The sequence below is a fragment of the Phoca vitulina genome, unplaced genomic scaffold (genome assembly GCF_004348235.1).
Source record: "Phoca vitulina isolate PV1807 unplaced genomic scaffold, GSC_HSeal_1.0 scaffold11, whole genome shotgun sequence".
Classification (NCBI taxonomy): domain Eukaryota; kingdom Metazoa; phylum Chordata; class Mammalia; order Carnivora; family Phocidae; genus Phoca; species Phoca vitulina.
Genome location: NW_022589714.1, coordinates 36,504,509 through 36,527,599, shown reverse-complemented (window position 1 = coordinate 36,527,599; position 23,091 = coordinate 36,504,509). Strand labels below are relative to the sequence as shown.

Here is a 23,091-nt window from a genome sequence, read left to right as displayed (position 1 = left end):
CCAGAGGTATGGGAATAATTTTAATGTCCACATTCATAAATTCTGACAAATCCAAGCAATTTATCCACTGTAAATGCAACAGATTCAGTTCAGCCCAAAGCTTGTTGGTTAAGAGGTTTCCGGGGCCAAAACCTACCGCTGTTTCCAAGTCAGTCTTGTAGGACCTATAGAGAGCAGAGGAAGTGTTCTTGAGGTCTTCTTGAAAGCCCACATTGAGTCTGACTGACATTCTTAGGGTAACATCTGCTGAAAAAAAGCAGGGCAACATTTTAAAATCTCATGTTAGCAAGTGAATACACACAGGACAGAGAAACATTTGCTTGAGTTGATATCAAATAGCCACTCAACAAAGAAACATTTAATGAACAGTTATTTACCTCCTTGGAGCTGGCAGAAAGGTCCCTTGGGAGGTAGTCCTTTAAGGCAACCACAGTGATGCCCTGCAGGGACACTGTCGTGCTCTTGACAAGTGAGATTTTGGAGGCACTTTTCCTGAGGCCACCTGTAGCCTGTCTCACAGGAGCACCAGATTTCATTCCCAGTAGGTCTGCAGACTAGCATTAACCAGAACAGCAAGGAGAGAGAAGGTGGTCACCACCTTTACATTTATAGACTGTAAGTATTTATACTTGCAGAAAATCCTAACTTGACTCCATATTGCCCTCTGGGAAGTTCAATAGTATTACATGAGATTCACGTGATTCCCATTATGCCTCACCATGCTATCAGGCACGGCCACCTAAAGGATGATGGCTTTGACTATCTTAGGGGATGCCTACAATGATACCATGATGAACAGATTCCTGGACATGAAGTGTATGGTAGCCAGTTTCCAGGATGGCCCCTGTCCACCCCTGTTTCTGAGTACTGACACCCTTTTGTAACTCCCTCTCATACTGTACTAGGCTTAGTCTGTGCAACCAACAGAATATGGCAGAAGTGATGATATATCATCTCTGAGATTAGGATATAAAAGACACTGGCTTTCCTCTGTGATCTCTCTCTCTCTCTCTCTTCTTCTCTTTCATCATTTGCTATGGGGGCAGCCAGCTGCCCCTGCATAAGGACATGTCATGGAGAGACTGACATGGTGAGGAACAAAAGTCTCCACCCAACAGCTACTAAGGAGCTGAGTCCTGCCAACAACCACATGAGTGGGCTTCAAAGTGGATTTTCCAGCCCCAGTCGAGCCTTCAGAGGATTGCCACTCTGTCTGACAGCTTGGCTACAACCTCATATAACCTGAGCCTGAGCCACCCAGATAAGCTCCTCCTGAATTTCTGGCCTTCAGAAACTATATGATACAATAAATGTTTATTGTTTTAAGATGCTAAGTTTTGGGCTAATTTGTTAAGCAGCAAAAGATAACAAATACAGAGTACAAATACGACTGTGCCTTTTACATTTCTAGTCAAAGGTGAACAACCAAAACAGTCGCTAATCCCATTGGGGACATTGGAAAATGCTCTGAAAACAGAGTGTTTTGAATTTATTCCTAAAATTCAATCAAAGTCATAACACTGGGAGCTGTCTATTCTAAGAATCAGCTCCTAGGCAAAGGCCCACAGAATGACTACCCAAAGGAAAGCCATCAAATCACTGTTCCCAAAATAGGAGGGACACCCAAGCTCTACTGAATCCATGAACACTGATGCAGTTCTGTTCTTCAGCATTGGCGGGAAGTGGCACCCAAAAGGAGCTATGAAGCAACCATTTCAGGTTCCGCTAGCGTATATTAAGAATAAAAAATTGGAATGCATAGATGATATTGATGACTATTTGAAATTTGAAAATTCAAAAAAATTTTTGAAAAACAAGAATTTTATGCTTGCCTCCATTTTAGAATCATAAAATCCAACATCTGTTAGTGCCTGCAAGACAATAACTTTGTTTAGGACAAGGGGGAAGTCCCCTATTATAGCTTCCCAGGTGATGGTGTCTGAGAAGTAGGACACCTAGCATAACCTCAAAAGGGAGGCAGTGACCAGAAAGTCCAATCCCATAGCCTGGGGGTTTCTATATTATGTCTTGCTTCCAATCCAGGCATGTACCTGGTTCCTATTTCTTGACCTATGATGCCAGAATGAAGGGAACTTGCCACTTACTAATACCTGAACCAGTCCTTGCTGTACCCACTGATTACCTAGAGGAATGGAACCCCATAGTTGGTCATGAAGGATCTGGCAGTATCTTGGGACATATTTTGTGACAACCAATACACAAACCACCAAGCAAACATTTGGCCACCATTTGAAATAAGGAAACTGGCTGCAGAGTTTGCCAATAGGGGCTTCATTCTGGAATGCTATGAAGTCATAAAATCATACCTCAGGCCTTTTTGGGTCATTTCACTTGCCGACTAAGTACAATCTGCTCTAATAGTAAGGAGTGCAGACAGCCTTTCTCCTGATACACCCCACCCTCTGTTCTGAAGCAATGGGTCTTTGACTCACCTGTTGTCACCTCAATGTTTAAAATGTTGGTGGCTTGGTCAGTGCTATTCCATTGAATTGGGAAACTGAGGCTGTGCAAGTAAGCTTTGATAGGCTCCAGGAAGGAGGCATTTTCAAAACTGATCTCCACATCAACGATGTACTCTTCAGCTGCTGGGCTACTTGAGGCTACTGAAAGGAAAGCACAGGAAGCTGTGAGAACTCACTGTGGGTGGCAGAGAGGGACCATGGCGGACAGTTCAACATTTAAAGGCAGTAACAGGACTATGTGAATGCTGGACATGTCAGCCTTAAGGGATTTCTAAGGAACCTTTTTAGAGAAAAAGAAGTTTGTCAGTTTATACCACCAAACATCCCCTTCATGGTGTTCCCTCTCTATGACTTTACTATTTATTTATTTATTTATTTACTTTTAAAGATTTATTTATTTATTTGAGAGAGAGAGAGAGAAAGTGGGGGTGAGGGGCATAGAGAAAGGGAGAGAGAGAGAGAGAAAATCTTAAACAGACTCCGAGTTGAGTGCAGAGGCCGATACAGGGCTCGATCTCAGGACCTTGATCTCAGGATCTGAGCTGAGACCAAGAGTTGGATGCTTAACCAACTGCGCCACCCAGGTGCCCCATAACTTTACCATTTAATGGAGGAAGGCAACCGATTTGTCTGGTCTCAGTGTAGTGGTCTCTGGCCATTTGAGAGATTCACAGGATAAGTTCAAGACTTGTCCTTCCTCTCCGTTCTCTCACCCTCCTTGGTGTCCAAGGTCAAGGATTGCTGTGTTGAAACTGGACCGGAAGGGGCAAGAATAGAAGCAGGGAGACCTAGCAGGGGGACCTTGGCAACAGTCTAAACAATAAAGCCATGGTCCTGACTCAGAGGAATGAGTCAGTGTGTTTCCAACACCATTCACTTGACATGCGTGCATTTTGAGATCTGTACTCTGCATGGCTTGAAGACCTCTGGGAAAAGTCATCCAGTTAATTCCCTTTTGCTCTTCGCCTACGCACACAGCATGGGCTCTTAGTTCTTACTGTGTATCTCTGGTGTCCAGAACATGATAGGTACTCAATGAAAGCAAAATTCACAAATCTCCAGCTCTTCATTGCCTTTCCAAATTGTCTCCAGGCTGATTGACTGTCTGGCGTCCTAGATGCATTTGATGTCCAACACATACCCACCACAGGCAAGCCAGACAATATACATACCAGAATATTCTTTCATAGTTTTCTGTATTACATCATGTCTGGTTCACTAGTTGTAAGCTTCTCAAGGGCAGGAACTATTTCTTTCAGTTCTCATGGCTTTACTCCATCTGGCATGGAGCTCACCACATAATAAATATGTGCCCAATCAGTTCTTTTTAAAATTGTGACCCTCCTGAGGGGGCTATACATTCACCTTTCTGTCACTGCCAGAATCTTTGGCTCATTCTTGGCTGAAATACATAACAGGAGCAGAAGCCAAGGGCTAGTTTCATAGCTCATGATGAACCTTCAAAGACTAGGAGAATTTGTTACACAGATGAATTGAGAAGACAAGTTGTGGCTTATTCTATCTTGTCAGTCAAATAAGGAAAAGGTTAGTGAATACTTACAAAACTATTATTTTAAAATTTAAGTCAAATCTGGAAGTATGATGTATATTTTGCCATAAATTAAAATTCTAGGTCTGTTTTCTAAAAGGACAAAGAATTTTCCCACAATATTGCCAGATTTATTTAAAATTTCCCAAGGAATATTGATGAGAAGCACTAAAATAGAGTAAGTTTGTGATGGGAAATGCCAATGAATAAATTTTTGTTGTAGAAAGCTGTAATATCTGTTTACTTATAGTGATAAACTATGTCTTAGAAGGTTGGTTTTATTCATCAATCTTTCTGAGAATTATTTCACTCTGACATGCATCATTCAACTTGCTGCAATTAACTCAAACTGCGAAAAAAAAGTCTTTGCCAATTTTCTTAAAATTAAGAATATATCTTAAGGTATATTTCCTGCTTATAAAAATGTAATTACAAGTAGAACAAAGTGACTTTTAAAACCCAGTGCAGAAGCACAGTCTGTCATGATACCATGGCAATGCCTCAAATTTCCTGTTTTCTTTCTGATTCTCCAATGATTCTGTGATGAAAACAAGCTTCCTGGAAGAACTGTTAATCTTACTCTATGTGATCCTAACTCTAGACACGGTATGGGGCCTGCTGGGAATATTTGTGAGGAGGGTGGCTGCATGATATTTACAAGGAATGTCTGCCTTGGAGCACATTCTTTTTCCTGAAAATTAATGCAGCCATGCTTATACCCTCCAGCAGATTCAGCTCCAAGATTCTCTTTGCCGTAGGCAGTCTATCTCCTCCCATGAATGTAAACAGGATATCCTAGACGGTAGGGCTTTTTAGAAGAGTGAAGTCAATAACAATCCCACGTCCCCCACTTCATCATCTGCATTTTTGCATCCCAGGTTCTGACCCCAGCATGGCATCCGCCCCTGCCTGAGCGCCATTCCTACTGCTCATCTCTGAGCCCACTTCTCTGTGTTCTTTTCAGACATAATTGCAGGACAAACATGTGCCTGGGAAGCACATGGTGATTCACCAATGTCCTCATTCCCCACTGAAACCAAGGCGGTCCTTCCGGTGAGACCTTACAAGGAGCTGAGCCAAAAGCTTAACATACGTAACATCACTTCCTGTGACTTTAACAAATTCTCTTCTAGGGGATTTGTGCAATTGTAATGAAAGTACCAGCCTCCAAGAACCTCTTCCCCTCATCTACCTTTTATGTTTTTCAACTTCTAAAGAAGTTTCAGAATAACCTTCCACCTGAACGACACTTCTCCCTAGAGACTGGTATGGGTGTGGGTCCTCCACTAGAGAAGAAAATCCATGGCACTCATGGATTTTGACATTGTCTTGCTAGGTTTATTCACTTGTGCCTTCATTTATTGATTTATTGATTCACAGTAACTTTACTGTTTATTGAGGCACTGTGCCAGGTGCTGGGGACATGGGGTAAATAAAAGAGGCAAAGCTCTACTTCCATGGATCGTCCATCTTCATGCGGGAGATAAAAGTAAGTTGAAACTTCAGTGTCGGGCAGTTCTGAAGGGCATGGAGACAATAAAGCAGGGTAAGAAAACAGAGCTGCAGGCATGTTGAGGGTAGAGTGGGATTTTTTTGTAGAATGGTTAGACAAGACCTTTCTAAAGCAGTAAAAGCTGAGCAAAGATGCAAATGAAATGAGGAGTTGCCCTGTGGATATTCGGGGACTACTCCCCCAGGAAGAGAAAATAAGCACAAAAGCCCTGAGACAGCGGATTTCCACAGCTCGTCGGAGGAACGGCAAGAAGATGCCCCTCCCGAGCCGGGTCATTCCTTCTCGTCTCCAGTGTCTCAGCCCCACAGGCAAGACACACGGAGCTGTCACCGGGCCTCCCGTCCCTGTACGGCCACAGGGCGAGGGTCTGACTTTAAGGAAAGTAGCTCAGCTGCTCGGGTGTCAGTGTGACCCGCCTGTGGATGGGACCAGAGGCACACTCCGCCCACAGTTTGGGATAAAAAATGCCCAAATCCTGCTCGCCTGGCCTCTCCCAAATCCGAGGACTTCAGAGCTGGGGAGAATGATGTTCCTGGTCTTGCTCCAGGCTACAAGGGACTCAGGAGGAACAGAGGGAGGTTTTCGCACCTCTGTGCGAATGTGTCCCCAAGAGGCCCTTCCGTGCTCCTCCTCGGCTGCCTCCGGACCATCTGATTCCAGAGTTTAACGTGTTTGCTTTTTCTCGGGCTCCTGTGGCCTGGTGTTGTTTGCCTGAACTTTTCTGACTCACCGGTGCCCCCAGCACATTCCAGGTGTCATCCGTGTCACGGATGGAGCCTATAGGCAGGCCCAGAGACACAGACCAGCCAGGATTTCCCCTCTCCTTTCCCAGAAATCGCTGCCCGCCACACTGCACTTATCTTAAAAAGACATTTCTGGAAAGTTGGCCACAAACTGAGACAAGTAGTTCTGGGTCTTAAGCACAGTTGTTTAAGCAAACAATCTTATTTTTGCCGGGCCACTCTAATGGGAACTTTGGCTTCTCAGAAGTTGGAGCCTAAGTCTACGTGTAAATTAATCTCCCACCTGCAAAAGAACGAAGCCTGCTGACTTCACGCAAGACAAATGAGGTTGATGTGATTTTTCTGTTGCCCCAAAGGGACAAGGCTTCTTTATCACTGAAGATTTGGCTCTGTTGTTCTCACCCTTAGTCCTGTAGCAGGTAAATATTAAAAGATGCCTGTTCTAGGTTGCAAAACTGTCTTAGTTCCTGTTTGCTAATAAACATTTGTATGTGTAAAAAAAAAAAAAAGATGCCTGTTCTTCCGCTTGTTTCTTAGTATGTTCAGTAGGTAGAAATTTGACAGCAGCAGCTGTATCCTATTGTACCATTGTCAGCAGATAGTCAGAGGATCGTGTTCAGGCAAGGGGAGAACTACCAGAACCCCAGGCTGGGGCTCACTGGCAGGTGTCAATGGAAGGGAGCATGGGCGGCACAGTGTGTCATGGAACACTGGGCTGTAAAGTCTGGAGAAAGTAATCAATTCTACTAGTTTGTCATATACCCAAGTCATCAAAGTCAGTCCCATATAAAATTCTTTTCCTGCTAAGATGAAGGCAGTGCTCCTTACTCTTTACCCTACAAAGCTGTTCTAATAATCACGGACTGGAATCTCATGGGCAAGAGCCAGAAGCACGTGTTGAAAACTAGAACTCTGCACCACGAGCATGGACTCTGGAGCCAGAGCGAGGTGGGGTGGAATACCTTCTTTCCTGGGCAAGCCATTTAACCTTGTGAGCCACACTTTGCCATCTGTAAAACAGCGGTAATATATTTTTTGCAGAACTGATGCCAGGAAGTTGATGTGGAGACCCCTAGCAAATTGTCTAGCTTATAGTAACCAGTCTGAAATAGCAGGTAGAAATAAGAATATGAATTATGATAAATGTGATGGTTATATGACATGCAGATGTCTGCTGGTAGGTCAAGAAAAGCTAATGCTATTCCAATCAGGTCTCACCTTTGAGATGGTTAAACAGACACGCCACACTGATCAGAAATTAAAAGCAAGAAGTACTCCCAACACACGGAAGGTCAACCCTAAAACCAAACCCAGACACCAGGCTGAGAGCACCTTGTCATCTTTCTCGGCTATCATCTCCACCTGCTTAGTACACTAAATGCCACATGCTATCATAAGGAAGATTAAGGCTGCAAAAACCCCCAAATCTGTTCCTCAACCTGGAAAATGCACAGCATTTCCTGGACCTGGATGAAAAAGGGCCAGCACACGCTGAGGCTGCCAGTTCTGCAGAAAGATCGAGATCCCCACACTGGCAGCCAACAACCCAATTCTCTCACTAGGTAAGTATGAACATTAAGCGCCTCCAGCACAAGGATAGGACACCCGGATCTCCCTTTCTCGAAAATATGTCTGCTATCAGCCATTCCTTTTGAAGCCGAAGAAGAACCCATGGGGACTTTTCCGCCCAGGGCCCAAGAACATTCCCAACGAAGCTCGGAAACCTGGCATGGACAACTTCACAAAGTGACCTAGAGAACACATTTGAGTTACTGCTAACCAATAAGAAACTTCTGCTCTCACTCCCCTAGGAAGATTACCCTTAAGACTAAATTTGGAGTTTATTGGCAAACCTCCAAGATAAGATTTCCATTCCAACTCCGGGTTCTACCTCTGGTCTCCACATCCCCCAGACGCCCAGGTCTGTGAGCTCACAGAGTGCCACAAGGATCACTGCTACCCTTCACCCCACGTCAAAGCTGTCTCCAAGTCCTTTTGATCCACTTCTCGTAATATCTTTCACAAGTGTTCCCCTTTCTCCTTTCCTATTTCCCTCGAGGGGCCAGGGCCAGTGATGGTCCACGCTGCTGAGCCTCCTCGCTGGACTCCCGAGCGCTGACTTCTTCATTCGGCCACTTCAGACGGTTTCCATCAGTTCCTCCTCTGTGCCAGCCTTTCAGATGATCGAGAATCCACCTCCTAGTGTAATCGGGACATAACTGGATGCTCTGTCCCGTTCTTATTTCCCTCTGCTCCCCAGAAGCCTCTCTGTTCTAACTGGCAGATCCACCCTGATTCTGGCCTCTGGCTTCTGGGTTTTTGTGCAGACTTCTCTTCCCCAATAGAATTCTGAAATAGTTTTCCAAAAACACTAACTTGCATCTTATGGCATTCCTCCTCCTGCCTTCAGTGGTTATATGGGACTTTCTCTGTACCCGTGATATTTCAGGCTCTTTCAAATGCAATGTTATTTTTATAAATAAATCTGTGTTTCTAATTAAAAAAAAAAACCCAAAATCACATAAACCTCTAGATAACCCTAATAACAATTAAATAATATATACATAATGTTATTTAATCTTAACAACCTTGTAAAGTAATAACTCATATATATATTTGTATGCATATGTATGTCTGTGTCTGTGCGTGTGATATGTATGTGATATATGTATAATATACATATATGTACGTGTGTGTGTACCAAGGGCCCAGTGAAGCTATATAGCTGACCAAAGTAACTTAGGAAGAAGTCCATAAGTGCTCTGAGCATAAATGAGTGTTGACCCTACTTTTAAAGATGATTCGATCCCAAACCCTAAAGATCTGATCCAGTGCCTCAAAAGGACATTCCTTTTGAGAATCCTCTTTCTCTTGGAAACTTTGTCCCTTTCTGGCATTAAGTCCCCAGAAGGAGGGGATGAATATATATGTGAAAGGAGATATCACCCTGAAAATCAAAGCTTAATCCTATTGCCTCACTTAACTAATACAGTGAGCAGAACACAGACACCTCCGTAAGACATCTGCTGAATGTAACTCTTCTGTTGGTTTCTTTCACGGCTTTCCTGGAGAGCGGCGCTGTCTATTGCAACTCACATCCCAGCTCTGTGTGGTCTAGCGCCTGGCTCTTTCCATGGCCATTTCTTTGGTGATTTTGTAAAAGTACCAAAGCCAATCCATCTTCTGAAGGTGATGGCTTGAGTCATTAACACTTCCAAAATGACTCCAGAGGCCAAGAGCACAGAGGACTGTGTATAATAAATGGAAAACAGGTTTTTATGGTAATTTATCATCATTATGATTGTTTTTAATGAAAGCACATCTGGAAAATTTTGGCGTGTCAAATCCTTAGATGTAGAAGTGGTTTCCTTCCCCAAGGCTAACCTCTAACAATGTCACCACGGGTCATAAGCAGCCGGGCCTGGAAGGACAGGAAGACGTTCCTTTTACAACTGTACAGTCACCAAGTGTCCCTGAGGAAGCTGGAAGCCTGAGGCCAGCAAGAGCCTGGCAGAAGCCTGGAGCTAGAACTCACCCACAAATAGTCTGATTTTAAAAAGAAAAGTCTTTCAGAATACCGAACAGGGACATCTCCAGCTCTGCTCCTATCACAGCCTGCAAGAGGACTCAGGGACTGGAGTCGATGTCCTGATGCTTGTTTAAAAGCATGGAAAGTGCCGTCTTTGTGCTTCAGATCGCTTCAGGGAAGGAGGGGAGTGGGAGAGTGAGGGTCTGTAAGGATATAAAACAAAGCTAAAGCAGAAAAGAAAGAAAAGAAAGGCAAAAGAAGAAAAAAATGAAAGTATGACCTTCCAATGAACATTTTGAGACCTCAATAAAACATGATCAAATTGTCATTTCAAGCAATGGGCAAAGTTGGAGCTGGTTGCCCTTCTGGAAGGCTCTAATGGATGGACATGTTTATGCTGGTCTCAGGGAAAGCCCGCTATCTTTGGCAGCTTCTTGACTCTTGTGGACCACAAAACTGAACAGACCAAGCCACGGCACGCTTGGACATGATTCAGTCATAATCCTAAAGGTTAAGAAGTTCTACCTTCTCCAGAGTTGGTACACACACTAAGGCAGAGGACTTTTCGCGATAGGAACGTATCCTCAACTCACAAAGGGGCAGCTGTGACAGGGACATACACTCTCTTTATTTGTTCACTCATTTACTGAGAAACTGGGCTCGATGCCAGGCTATAGGGATGAAGAGGGCTCGAGAGAACTCCTGTCTCCTGGGGATGACAAACAGGAAGTAAAATAATTATAATGCATTGAGACAAATCTTATGCTCTGGGAATGTAACAAGGGCAGTGGGAACCCAGAGAAGCAACCCCTCCCTGTCTGGGGCATCAATGGAAAGCCTTACATGGCAGGAGTCGGAGTGAATGGAGACTTAGGTTGGAGTCCCCCAGACAACAAAGTGGGGTGGTGGGTGGGGCAGCGACCATGTGAAAGGAAACAGAAGGAGAACAATTGGGAAGATCATGCAGCGTCTGGTAAGACTCGAGCAGGTGCTCAGATTTCTCTCCAAGGCAACTGGGAGCCCGTAAAAGATTTTATGCAAGGAAATAGTGGAATCAGGTTGGTGTTTTTGAAAGGTTACCATGAGGAAGTAGGGAGCTGAGGAGAGAGCCATTGGGAACAGACTCTTCGGGATCTGCGGAGAGAGGTGAGGGGGGAAGTGAGGGGCTAATGTGTTGCTAAGATCCACCGAATGTTACTAGGTAGAGTAGGGAATGGAGTTCCCTTGTAATTACTTCTAGAAATCAAACTTTGATGCACCTGGAGACTGAATTACGTGGATCGCAGGGTTTGAAAAGTTACAGCAAATGTCATTTGATCAGACTTGCTAGAAGAAACTGCCAAGCAAAGAGGTTACATACCTTCTCGTTTTTGCCTTAGTAGCTCCTTCCCTGCTGGTTCATGTTCACGGAGAATCTGAAAGAATGTTTTAGGAAACTGTCAGCGTTAGAGATGCTTTTCTCCATGGCTTTCTGCTCACATGCCCCGAAATGTCAGAGCTGAGCTGAGGGCTTCGGATCCCAGTGAGCACCATCGTGCCCTGTGGATGGCAGGTACTCTATAATGTGCACTGGTGTTCATGTTTTAGAGACCACTCTCTAGACCCAGCAGCCAAACCCTGGATCACCATATCTGAGTCTCTGCAAGTTCCTGCAGTTTGAGTCAGGTCAAGAAATACAAATAATTATGGTGTTCTTAACTTGTGCTCTCTGCCTCAGACTGAGTCATTCCAGTGACCTTTTAGACAAGCACTCAGCCTGTCCCCACCCCAATCTTTCTGCTGCATTAGCTGTTTAGATTGTGCATGCTTAGAAATCATTTTCTCCTCCTTTGGTCTTTTTTCTCCTGGATGGTTCTATTGCTGCTTCCTGTGGCAGGGGCTGTGAGAGCTAGCTCTAGAGTCGGACTGCCTGGGTACAAGGCTGGGTACAAGCTATGTGACCTTCAGGAACTTCTCTCTGAGCCTCAGTTCTCTTTTCAGTAAAATAGAATAATATTAGTGGCCCCATAGAACGTTTATGAGAATTAAATGAACTGTCATGTGACACATAGTCTCTAATAAAGTTGAATTGTATCATATAGGATAATAGTTAAGAGCAAGGACTCTGCAGGCATTGAGTTCAAATCCTAGCTCTGCTATAAAATGGCTGTGTGACCTGGGGCAAGTTATTTAACCTCTCTGTGCTTCAGCACTCATCTATAATGTAGGGATAAAAATGGGCTACCTCACGAGGTTGTCAGAAAGATCAAATGATTAACAAATGTAAAGCACTGAGAATATTCTGGTAACATAGTAAGTGCTATTCTGGGACCAAGCATCACACTGTTCTAGGGGCACGATTCACATGGACCGCTTTGTCCACACACTGCCATTTACTTTGTCTCTATGAAGCTCTTCTCCTGGTATCATGCAACTTCTTTAAGAACTGACTTTGGCTGGCTTTGCTATTAGGATCACTGCCAATTCTGCAGCTGGTAACCAGACCTTGACCTGACCTGGGCTTCCTAGCTCATCTCTGCTAGGATGTGCTTCTCAATGCAAACTCCCTTCAAGGTTCAGTAGAAGAGCCAGATATCCCCTACCCTTTGGGGTGTGTCCCTTACCACGAACTCCAAAAATACTTATGAACACCACCTGAGTCTGAGCTCGTTCTACCATCTGTGATGTCTACCATTAGTTTCTAGTTATCTCTCAACATAACGATGATAAAAATAATAATTCTCTTTTTAAGGATTTTATTTATTTATTTATTTGAGAGAAACAGTGCACAAGCAGGGGGTAGTGGCAGAGGGAGAGGGAGAAGCAGGCTCCCTGCTGAGCAGAGACCCCGATGCAGGACTCGATCCCAGGACCCTGGGATCATGACCTGAGCCAAAGGCAGACGCTTAATCGACTGAGCCAACCAGGAGCCCCCAAAATAATAATTCTTGAGAGATATCCAATACCTCTGTGCCAGGCACTGTTAAGTACTTGATGTGTGCTTAGGTATTTAATCCTCATGACTGTCTAAGACATAGACACTATTATTACCCACATTTCACTGACGAGAAAGCACAGTTGCAGAGAAGTTAAATGACTTGTCTAAGCTCACACAGCCTTTAAGGGCAGAACCAGGACTCAGACTCAGTTAGCCTGGCTCTAGAGTCTGCACTTGTCCATACAGGCAAGGAGTGATCTTATCAGGAGATACCGCAGGAAACTGGGTCTGTCTCAGGGCCCCAGTGTCTCTTACCCAGCACCCTTTCTCTTTCTCTGTTGCCTCCTCCTATCCCCTCCTTCCTTTCGATGACAGTTTTTACAGCCAGAAGAATCTGTAGAGGGGCCGTGTACCTGACAGTTCATAAATGTTCCTGAAGCAACAAAGAGAGGAATGATGCATGATGATTGGAATTTTAGAAGCCCAGATGCTATTTTGTTTGCAGTGGGCTTATTTTAGCCATACTTAAATACACAGGAACCAAGAAGGAGCAAAGTCAATGCATAGGGCTTGTTCCTATCCAGCTTCCCCTGGAGCCTGCTTTGGCTCTGTGCCTAGGCAGAAGGAAAGGGTCTTCCGCTGCATTCCTGCGTCCATCCTCCCTGGGGGCCAGGGGCAGGGAGTGGGGGAGCCACCAGGAAGGCTTCTCCATCCACTCTTCACCGCCTTTTGAACATGAGGCCATCTTTCGAGAAATGCTACTTTTTAGCTATTTTCTGCATCCTGATGGTGATTATCTGTCAGTGTCAGGGGACATCTCTGCAAAGTGCACTCCTGCAGCTCTATCACCTAGTGCCCCTGTTGTCCAGCAAGGATGCACATCTTCTTGTGAGAATAACCTATTTGTTTATTTTAAGCCCTGCAACCTTTGGGGAAAATGGAGGAAAAACACTGAAAGTGATCAAGTCTCTGATGAGTTCCCTAGTGGTGGTGGTGATGATGGTGAATACCCTTGGCCCTGCCAGATTTGAGAAGGTACAAAAAGAGGGGCTGCCAGGTCATGGGGCCTGGAGTTCAACAAGGCAAATGCTAGAGTCTTACCTAGCCCCAAATCCCAGCACCTCCTCTGCTTCGTAGTTGGAAAAGTCATTCACTCACTCTCAGGCTCAGTGTCTTACATTATGGAAGGTAATGTCCTGAGGCACACCAGAGGCGTGGACAGTTTCTGGCAGTGGTGTGTGTCCAGCCAGCGTGGGGCTCACCAGAGGCCATCCTTGCCCTTCTGAGTCCTCATGTGACCTCGGTTCAGGGACCTTTGTGACTCTGGCACTTGCCTTTTCTCTTAAACATTGGGTGCTGAGGAGAACTCACAGGGGAGCATAGGTCTTGCCAAATGAAGTATGTACTTCAGACAAGAAAACAGAAACTCCAGGGGGCCTCCCTCTACTTATCCACGTAGAGGTACCCAGATGAGTAGCTGAGGACAATGGCCACCTCTGTCCAAAGGGGATTTCCTTATGGCCAAGTCTCAGCTGGAAGACCCAAGGTCACCAATTTCAGGAAATGCCCCACCTTTTGGACATGATGACTTTCAAATAATTGTGTATGGGGGGTGGAGAGGGGGCCTGAGGTGGGCATGGACAATCCATCAGGAATGAGAGGTGGCATTTTATGGGTAGAAAACATAATCCCAGGGAACAGGATGACAAGCAAGGTGGTCACGGAAGGCCCGCGGAGGTTGCCAGATCACTCCTCCTCACCAAGGCCCTGTCATTCACTCCTCTTTTTCTTGGAATTCCCAATTTACCATCTTTGCCTCCAGTTAGATAATTGTCTCAGCAAAGCTCTCGGCAGGATGTCTCCTCACAAAGGCGTACTAACCCAGGTTTATTTGTACTAGCACAGTGAAAGTAACTCCCCAAATACGAAATTCTTGCTCTGTGCTAGTCACTGTGCGTACGTTTGTGTATGAGAACGTCTAACCCTCACGACAAACCAGTGAAGGAGATACTATTTATTCTCACAGTATGTAGAGGAGACAGGGTCAGGGAGATGAAGAAACCTGATGAAGAAATTTCCAAAGCTAACAGAGCCAGGCTTCAGACTCAGCCATGATGCTGAGGTTGAGGGTCCACAGCCTTGCCGCTCAAAGAGCCATCACTGGAGCAAGAACAAGGGCAGCCTGTCAGAAAGGCCACATCTAGGCCCCACCCCAGACTTCCTGAGTCGAAATCTGCATCTTAATACGGTGTGCAGATGGGTTAATGCACACACTGAAGTTTGAGAAGCTACATTACCACACTTTTAAAGCCCATCACCTATATTTGTGCGTGCATGCTCAGAGCTGCATCATTATTCAGAATAGTCTAGAAAGCAACCCAAGTGTCCATGAATGGATAATGGATAAACAAAACGTGGGATATATGTACAATGGATCATTATTCAGACTTAAGAAAGGAAGGAAATTCTCATGCCTATTACCACATAGGTAAATTTTTAGGACATTATGCTAAGTGAAATCAGTCATGTAAGGGCAAACACTGTATGATTCTACTTATATGAGGGACTTAAAGTAGTCGAAGTCATAGAGAGAAAGTAGAATAGAGGTTGCCAGGAGTTGAGGGAAGGGAGAAATGAGAAGTTGTTGTTCAATAGGTATTGATTTTCAGGAATTTTTTTAAAGATTTTATTTATTTATTTGTGAGAGAGAGACAGCGACAGGGATAGCGAGAGAAGGCACAAGCAGGGAGGAGAGGGAGAAGCAGGCTCACCGCTGAGCAGGAAGCCTGATGCGGGGCTCGATCCCAGGACCCTGGGATCATGACCTGAGCCAAAGGCAGACGCTAAACCAACTGAGCCACCCAGGCGCCCCTGATTTTCAGTTTTGCAAGGTGAGAAAGTTCTGCAGATGGGTTGTACGGTAATGTGGATCTATTTAAGACTACTGAACTCTATACTTAAAAATGGTTAAGATGGTAAATTGTGTGCATGTTTACCACAGTTTTTAAAAGCTCATTACCACATGTTGCATTTAAAACGGTAGAAGGTCAGCCTTGGGAACTGAGCAGCAGCTTAGGGCAGGATAAGCTGATGAGGCAGGTTCAAGTTCATCTCTCTAATGAGGGGGTCTTCCGTCTTTGGGTTGTATGAAGATATTGTATCTCAAAGGCATATCTAAAGAGGAAAAGTGGGGCCCTTTGGGGTTGTGGTGGGAGTTTCCAGGAAGATGGAGTCTGAACCCCACCAGCAGCTTTGGGAAGTCACTGGTTTATCCCTGGACCAGCCTCTGCCCCAGGCAGATGGAAGGGCTTTGTAAGGGCCACCACAGGGAGGACCACACCGGCATAGCGGGAGGGCACAGTTGCAGCCATGTCTGGAACAGAGGTACAGCCGACCCCACCGCTGAGATCATCTCATGCTCAGGCTTTCACCCCACAGGCCTGAGTAACTAGAGCTCTACACTGACCCTGTGGATTCACAGGAAGTGTGTTTCTCTCCTATGTATCTGAGCAAGCTGCCACATATGGTCACACAAGGTGAAGCCCACACTGGAGTTTGGGAGAAGAGACACACGGTATATAGCTCCCAAGTCATGAGAGAAATAATGAAAAAGACAAAGAAAACCGAGGTCAAATGAAAGATACGAAAACAGAAAAGAGGAAGGAAGTGCATGAAGTCATAAAAGAAAATCCTGAAAGTAAGATCAAGCTTCTTATATATGACATTAAATGTGAATACATTTATGCTCCCCTAATCAAAGTCAGATTTACTCAGGTTTGGTTTAAAAGAAAAAAAAAACTTCAAGCACATGTTGTTTATAAGAAAACCATTAACACAAAGTGCTACATTAAAGCCTAAACAAAAAACAACGAACAAAGATCAGGCAAACACAAATATAAAAACAGGATTGGAGGCGTCTGTGTGGCTCAGTCCATTGAGCGTCGGACTCTTGGTCTCTGCTCAGGTCATGATCTCAGGGTCATGAGATCGAGCCCCGAGTCGGGACTGAGTGCAGTGTCTGCTTGAGATTCTCTCTTCCTCTCCCTTTGTCCCTCCCCCTGCTCGCGCTCTAAATAAGTAAGTAAATAAATAAATATCTTACAAAAAAAACCAGGATTGATCCTTGGAATAGATGACAAAGAATTGAAATTAAAAAGTACAAAGCAGAGCAAAAAGTGACATTCTATAATGCCAAAAAGTACCAATAAAGCACTAATAATAGTGACAGAATAAAATAGCACTTAAGATATCTTTTTTAAAAATTGGTAGCAAAAGATGCCATTACAGTGGGACAAATAAATAATAATAGCAAAAAACTTGTGTGGCAGGCACTATTCTAAGGCGTCTCACAAATATTAACTGATCTAATTCTCCTAGCAATCAGGAAATCAGTACTATTATCATCATTCTGCAAATGAAGAAACGGAGACACAGGATTCCATCAGTTTCCCAAGATTTCATAACCAGGAACATGCCCTGTCTCTGGTGCCTGGGGCGGCCCCAGGAAAGAATAAGTAATAATTCTTATAAGGAGTAAGGGAGTATTTATCACCCTCTTTCGTTAAGCTAATCTCCTATGAACTTCCCAAAGCCAAAACAAAACCATCTTATAATCTGTCAGCAAAAAGTTTAAATGACATCTATAGCACCTTGAACTTTATCGTCTGTGATTGTGACACACACACACACACACACACACACCTTCTGAAATGTGTTCTAGTCTGATGCTCAAGTTTATTTATTTTTATTTACTTATTTGACAGAGAGACAGCGAGAAAGGGAACACAAGCAGGGGGAGTGGGAGAGGGAGAAGCCAACTCTCTGCTGAGCAGGGAGCCTGATGCGGGGCTCGATCCCGGGACTCTGGGATCATGACCTGAGCCAAAGGCAGATGCTTAACCACTGAGCCACCCAGGCGCTCCCTGAAGCTCAAGTTTAAATGAATCCTTTGAGAACGCGCGTCCTGCCCAGTCCTCACAATCTGCCTTTTAGTCATTATTGTCAGCTTCAGAGTGGAGTTTCAGACTTAAAGGTGGCCATTTAGTTAAGGAGGGAGGCTGGGGGATGTTCCCTTGACCACCACTGATGTCAGAGTATGCTAAGTGGTAGCCCGGTAGACACACTGATATCCATATATGTTCACCCCCTCCCCCACATTTGCAACATTTTCTCAAAGGCCCTAAAAAATTTTTTTAAAGCAATTTCTGTCTGTGACATTCCCAGGAAATCAGAAAAATTTGACAAGGAAAAATATAGCAGACATGGGTGTACTCACCAAAGGATGAACAATAGACTCTGAATTCAAGTTCAATGTAGCTTGGGAAAAATAAATCACAATAATCATGAAGCACAATGTGGTTCTCCTTGGGGATTTCATTTCTTTAGGATTGAGTTGCTTTGCCTGAAATGTAAATATGATAGTTTAGAGATAGAATCTGTTTATCAAACATAGAGAGAACTAGCAAACCTCGTTTCGAAGGTCACAAGACAAAAAGAGGAGAACGGAAGGAGCATGAAGGTATCAACTATAGAGAACGGTCTCTGCTCCAGACCTGGGGCTGAGTAAAGGATCAGGTCGGGAAGGATGGGGGTTGGGGACGGCCCTGAACGGAGGACAAAGGTAGCAGATGTTTGGGTACCTTTCCTATATACTTAGAGAAGTAGAGAGGGAACGAAAGAGAAAGGAGAAAGAGGGGAGGGGGCAGAGCAGGAAAAAGAGAAAGACCACTGAGCAAGAAATACTTCAAACATCGTGATGCAGTACACATAATAAATAAACAGAAGGATTCAGAGGACAATACTTACCTTTGCTACATACGTCACATTCTGATTTTTTCAATTCGATCCTATCCTATCTTACCCTATTTTTGTTTCGAATTCTGGTAACAACCCATTAAAATTGACTTTATGATGCATATTAATGGGCTATGACTCATTAGTATGAAAAATCCTGGACTTAGTCATAAAAATATGTTGTATTTTATAGTCTTTTATAGTAATAGAGTGCATAACATGGAATATTCATATAATGTGTCCCATCTTATGCACTGATTTTTGATAGCTACCTCTTTATAATGCTGGGTGATTAAGATGAAGTTTTTTGGTGACTCGATTAATCATTGCTGCATTTAAAAAGTCGAGTATCAGATTGCATCATTCCAACCCACTTGGGTCTGGGGACCCAGACAAACCACTTCATACAGATTCCTTTCCTCACTGACTTTTTTACGGCCGTGAGTTTTTGTGAAAAGAGTAGTAGATCAAGAGGCAGAAGATACAGATTAAGATCCAAGATCACCATAAGCTGTGTATCCTTGGGTAAGTCACGTATCTTCGCTGAGCCCGATATTCCCCATCTGAGAAACGGGGATAGTTACACCTCTTCTTATTTTCTCACAGACTTTCCTGAAGCTCAGATGATTAAAAACCATGAAGAGCCACAGGGGTGCAAGCTGCAGTGTTTCATGCTGGTTGTTAGTGGAATTCAGAGGGCAGCCATCAGGAAGGGCAGGCCTCGGCCCAGGCGCTGCAGCGAATGCCAGGGGACCGTGGCCAGGATAACACACAGACGGTAGCCAAGACTTACATGCCAGGGAGAATTGTGTTCCAATCACCAGCTGCTGGCTGCCTTCTTTTTCTCTTCCCCAGTGGAAAAAAGGGAAGCATAAGGCCCTGGAAAACTGACCCAATTTGCAGATCTGGCAATCAAGATACATTTTTAAAATTCTGCAACTCAATGGCTTTTGGAAAATGCTTTGCAATTTGGGTTACGAGAATAGATATCCCAACCAGGTGCATCTGCCGTAGGGCAATCGTAGCAACCGATTCTTTGTTCAAAGGGAACAGGCTTTTGCGGATACTGAGCAGACTGAGCCTGGTGATAACAACTGCTCTTGGGATGAATTGGGTACTTAGGAGAGAATTTAACCTTTTCAGACCCCACCTTAGTGCACTCGACTAGCTGCTTCCAGATAGAGGCAGTTAATCTAGGGGATGAGATGTAGTAACTGAATGGTTAATGAGCCTCCCTTGACCTGTGACAGCCAGGGAGGGACCCAGGTGTTAGAGGGACTAGAGCTAACTCTATATCCTTTCCACCATTTCCCAGTGATGGCCTTGGGGTCAGAATTAGCAAGAATTATAATGTCCCCAAATGGCCATGTCTGGTCCTTTTGGTATCTAGGCCAATGGCCAATACTGCCCACTGTCTCCATCTTCCTGCAGCTTCCCTAGGGACAGTTCTTGATGAAATTAACACTCTTCTCTCTGTTGACCTGCTTAGTGACAACAAACTCACAAGTCAATAGAGATGTAGCAGGAACCCCACTGTGGGGAAGGGAATGTTCTCTGGATGCAGGAGAATGAGAACAGGGACCCAGTCATTGCTTCCACAGTAAGGGTAAGGGTGGGTTCTCCACTTGAAAGAAGAATGCTACCATGTTGATGGAAAGGTAAATATTAAAAATATTTGACAACCAGTTTGTTTTGTCATACCTTTGGCCTGGCCAGAACAGTGATACCAGCTGAGATCAGTGCAGCTTTTGGGGTTCCTACATTTTGGGAGATACCTGAAGACAAACTGCCTTTACCTATATCAGTAATCTTTCATTAACCCTCAGCTCCCAGCTATTCTCATCCATGAGGAGCCAATGGAGGCTGTTTAACTTGGCTAATGGTGAAAAAAAAAATCCAAATTCACCCAATTAAAGGCAGGGAGTAGAACCCCAGATTCAAGGCAATATATCTTCAGGAGGGTCCCTTTAATTGTAAATCCCCTCAAAGTTCATATTCACTCTGCATTCCTGGATTAAATGGCAGACAACTGCCAAGAAACACAGAGACAAACAGGCAGAGAAGAAAGAAAATTATCTGATGTCGTTCTCAATTTCTTTCTCTTTTTAAATTTTAAATCGTAGATATTCTCTACTAAAACTCACCAGCATGAATGAGCCAGCTGTGTCTTAGAAAAAGCTGGGAAATATGATCTCATGCACAGTACAAACCCCGGGGTGATGAGCAACTTCCGGATCTTCTCTGGCTCTATTTTCCTGTCTGTGAAGTTAGAAGACAGGGAGAGGGAAATCAAGCATCCTGACGTCATATGCCAGGAATAAGTCCTCAGGATTCCCAGCAGCACTGCATTTGCAGGGTGGGGGTCTGGCTTCCTTGAAGCAGTCTTATAATGACATTCTCTTGCAGAGTGATTATGCGTCAGGACCGCCATTGTGAACCTGGCCTGAAACAGACCAGAGAACTGTTCTCCTGGATCTTAGGTACCACCAGTGCTCCAAATCAACTGCTCTCCTGGAAACCCTCCATCAGGCCTGACCTGCCCAGACTTTATTGGCAAGGTGAGGGGCGGGGCGGGGGGGGGGGGCGGGTTTCGCGGTGAAGAGGAGCAAATAAGCTCGCATGCCTTTGCAAGGTTAGAAGCGTATTCACAAAATGGCCACGACTGTGAGGTCTGGTGCCCCAATGTTATCATCAAGTTGTGATTTCCAGCTCCATCTAAGTAGGGCAATTGTGGGATTCATTCTGGAAATGATTTATTTCCTAAGCTCTACACAGCTCTGCCTTTTCATGCCCTCTGGTATCCTTAGCCCCTCTCCCCTAGGCTAGACTCTTAGCCTAGATACTTTCCTGGCTCCTCTTGGGGAGGAGGAAGGCGAGGTGACAATGTGAACCCACACTTGCTCAGTCTCTGAGCTGGTCCCTCCTCCTGCCTCCTGCTCAGGGCTCTGCTCCCTACTTTAGCCTAGCACGCAGTCCCTCCCCTTAGCATTGCCTAAAGAAAAAAGTCCCCTTGGGGTATTTGTGCATCATCTCCTCCCGGGGTTCTTATCCCTGGCTGCACACCAGAACCATCACCTGGGGAGTTTCTTATTTTTCTTTTTCCATTTGCTTGTTTGTTGTTTTAAAATCACCCTAGACCAATTAAATTAGAACTTCTGGGGGATGGGAGCCAAAATTCTATATCCACCCGAGCTGTTTCTGATGCATAGGGAAGTCTGAGGTCTGCAGACCTGTATTTTCAGCAATCTATTGCTCCTTCCACATTCCCCTGCACTCTAGTACCTTCCATCACCAGCCTATAGCTCTTTCTACTAAAGAAACCATGTAGAAACGGAAGCTTGAGGGGATGCATTTAGGAAGCAATCAGTCAGCGGTGAATAAATGAATGGATTAATGGAAGTGTGGGCTCCGAGGTGATGTTTGTTTGTTTGCTTTGAGAGAGAGAGAGAGCACGCACCCGCGGGAGTGGGGACGGCAGAGGGAGAAAAAAAGAGTATCTTAAGCAGGCTCCATGCTCAGCATGGAGCCCAACGTGGGGCTCGATCTCAGGACCCTGAGATCATGACCTGAGCCAAAATCAAGATGCTTAAGAGACTGAGCCACCCAGACACCTGCTACCCAATAGTTTCTGATAAAATCCAATAGCAGAGGCTGTTACTTGACATTGTATTTCATGTCTCAAATATGTTGCACACTTAGGAGCTGACAAATACAGTGTTTTCTACAGCCCCAAAATTGTGCTCTGCCATCACAAATTGAAATGAGTCATGGTCCTTGCCCCCAAGAAGCTCTCAGTCTCATTGGGAAGGCGCCAAACATAGACCGAAAAACATCAACGTAAAAACCACTATGGATTGAATGTCTACTGTATACCAGGCACGGTGCTAAGTACAGTAAATAGGTTAGCTCACTTAGTCTGCCTCTCACGATGGCCCTGTGACGTAGGTATTTTTATCCTAATTCATAGATGAGAAAACGAAGGCCCAGAGAGGTTGCGGAATTCACCCAGGACACATAGCTAGTAAGGAACAGAGCCAGATTCACCCCCAAGTGGGCCTGTCTCCCAAGTGAGCCGCAGTGTGCAGGTGATAAGCATGCCTGGAGCTGAGGATGGGGGGAAAGTGGGGTGAGTTTGGGAGTGACCAGGGTCCGTGGCCAGACTCTAAAGGATGAGCGATGCTTTCATGTGTAATGGTGAAAGAAAAGAGAACCTCAGGAGAAGGAGAACAGCATCAGCAGAGGGAACAAAGGAGCCAAAAGGGTGAGGTTTAGCAGTCCCTTGTGCCCCTCGTGGGAGTTCCCTTGAGCAGCTTGCCCAACCACCGTGACATAGGCTCCGCCATGGTCCCCAGGAGGGCATTGTTCTCCCGAACAATGACTGGCCCCAAAGAAGGCAGAGCTATTTTTGCTGTGACTTGGAAAGAGAATGTGGTGGCATTAGGGCTCAAGTGATTCCCTCCTTCCCGTAGTAGACTGGAGTGGAAGGAGCATCAGCTTTGAAGCGAAATGGGCTTGGGTTCTGATTCAAGCTTCACCACTAACCATGGTGAGACACTTCGCCCCA

At 44.8% G+C, this 23,091-nt stretch overlaps 1 protein-coding gene across 8 annotated transcripts in view; it reads right to left on the bottom strand.

Moving 5' to 3' along the window:
- ADGRF5 (adhesion G protein-coupled receptor F5) overlaps positions 1–23,091 on the bottom strand; it is a 101,486-nt gene that overhangs the window by 35,694 nt on the left and 42,701 nt on the right. For 3 of the 8 annotated variants that reach the window (XM_032409690.1, XM_032409688.1, XM_032409695.1), the window contains exons 2-7: positions 20,672–20,786; positions 18,010–18,135; positions 11,178–11,232; positions 2,454–2,624; positions 378–554; positions 137–246 (exon numbers count right to left, since the gene is read on the bottom strand). In XM_032409690.1, coding sequence (XP_032265581.1) covers positions 137–246; positions 378–554; positions 2,454–2,624; positions 11,178–11,232; positions 18,010–18,135; positions 20,672–20,677 — 645 coding nt within the window. In that variant the 5' untranslated portion in view covers positions 20,678–20,786. The remainder of the gene's footprint in view (positions 1–136; positions 247–377; positions 555–2,453; positions 2,625–11,177; positions 11,233–18,009; positions 18,136–20,671; positions 20,787–23,091) is intronic. The other 5 variants (XM_032409691.1, XM_032409696.1, XM_032409694.1 and 2 more) reach the window with 3 other exon arrangements.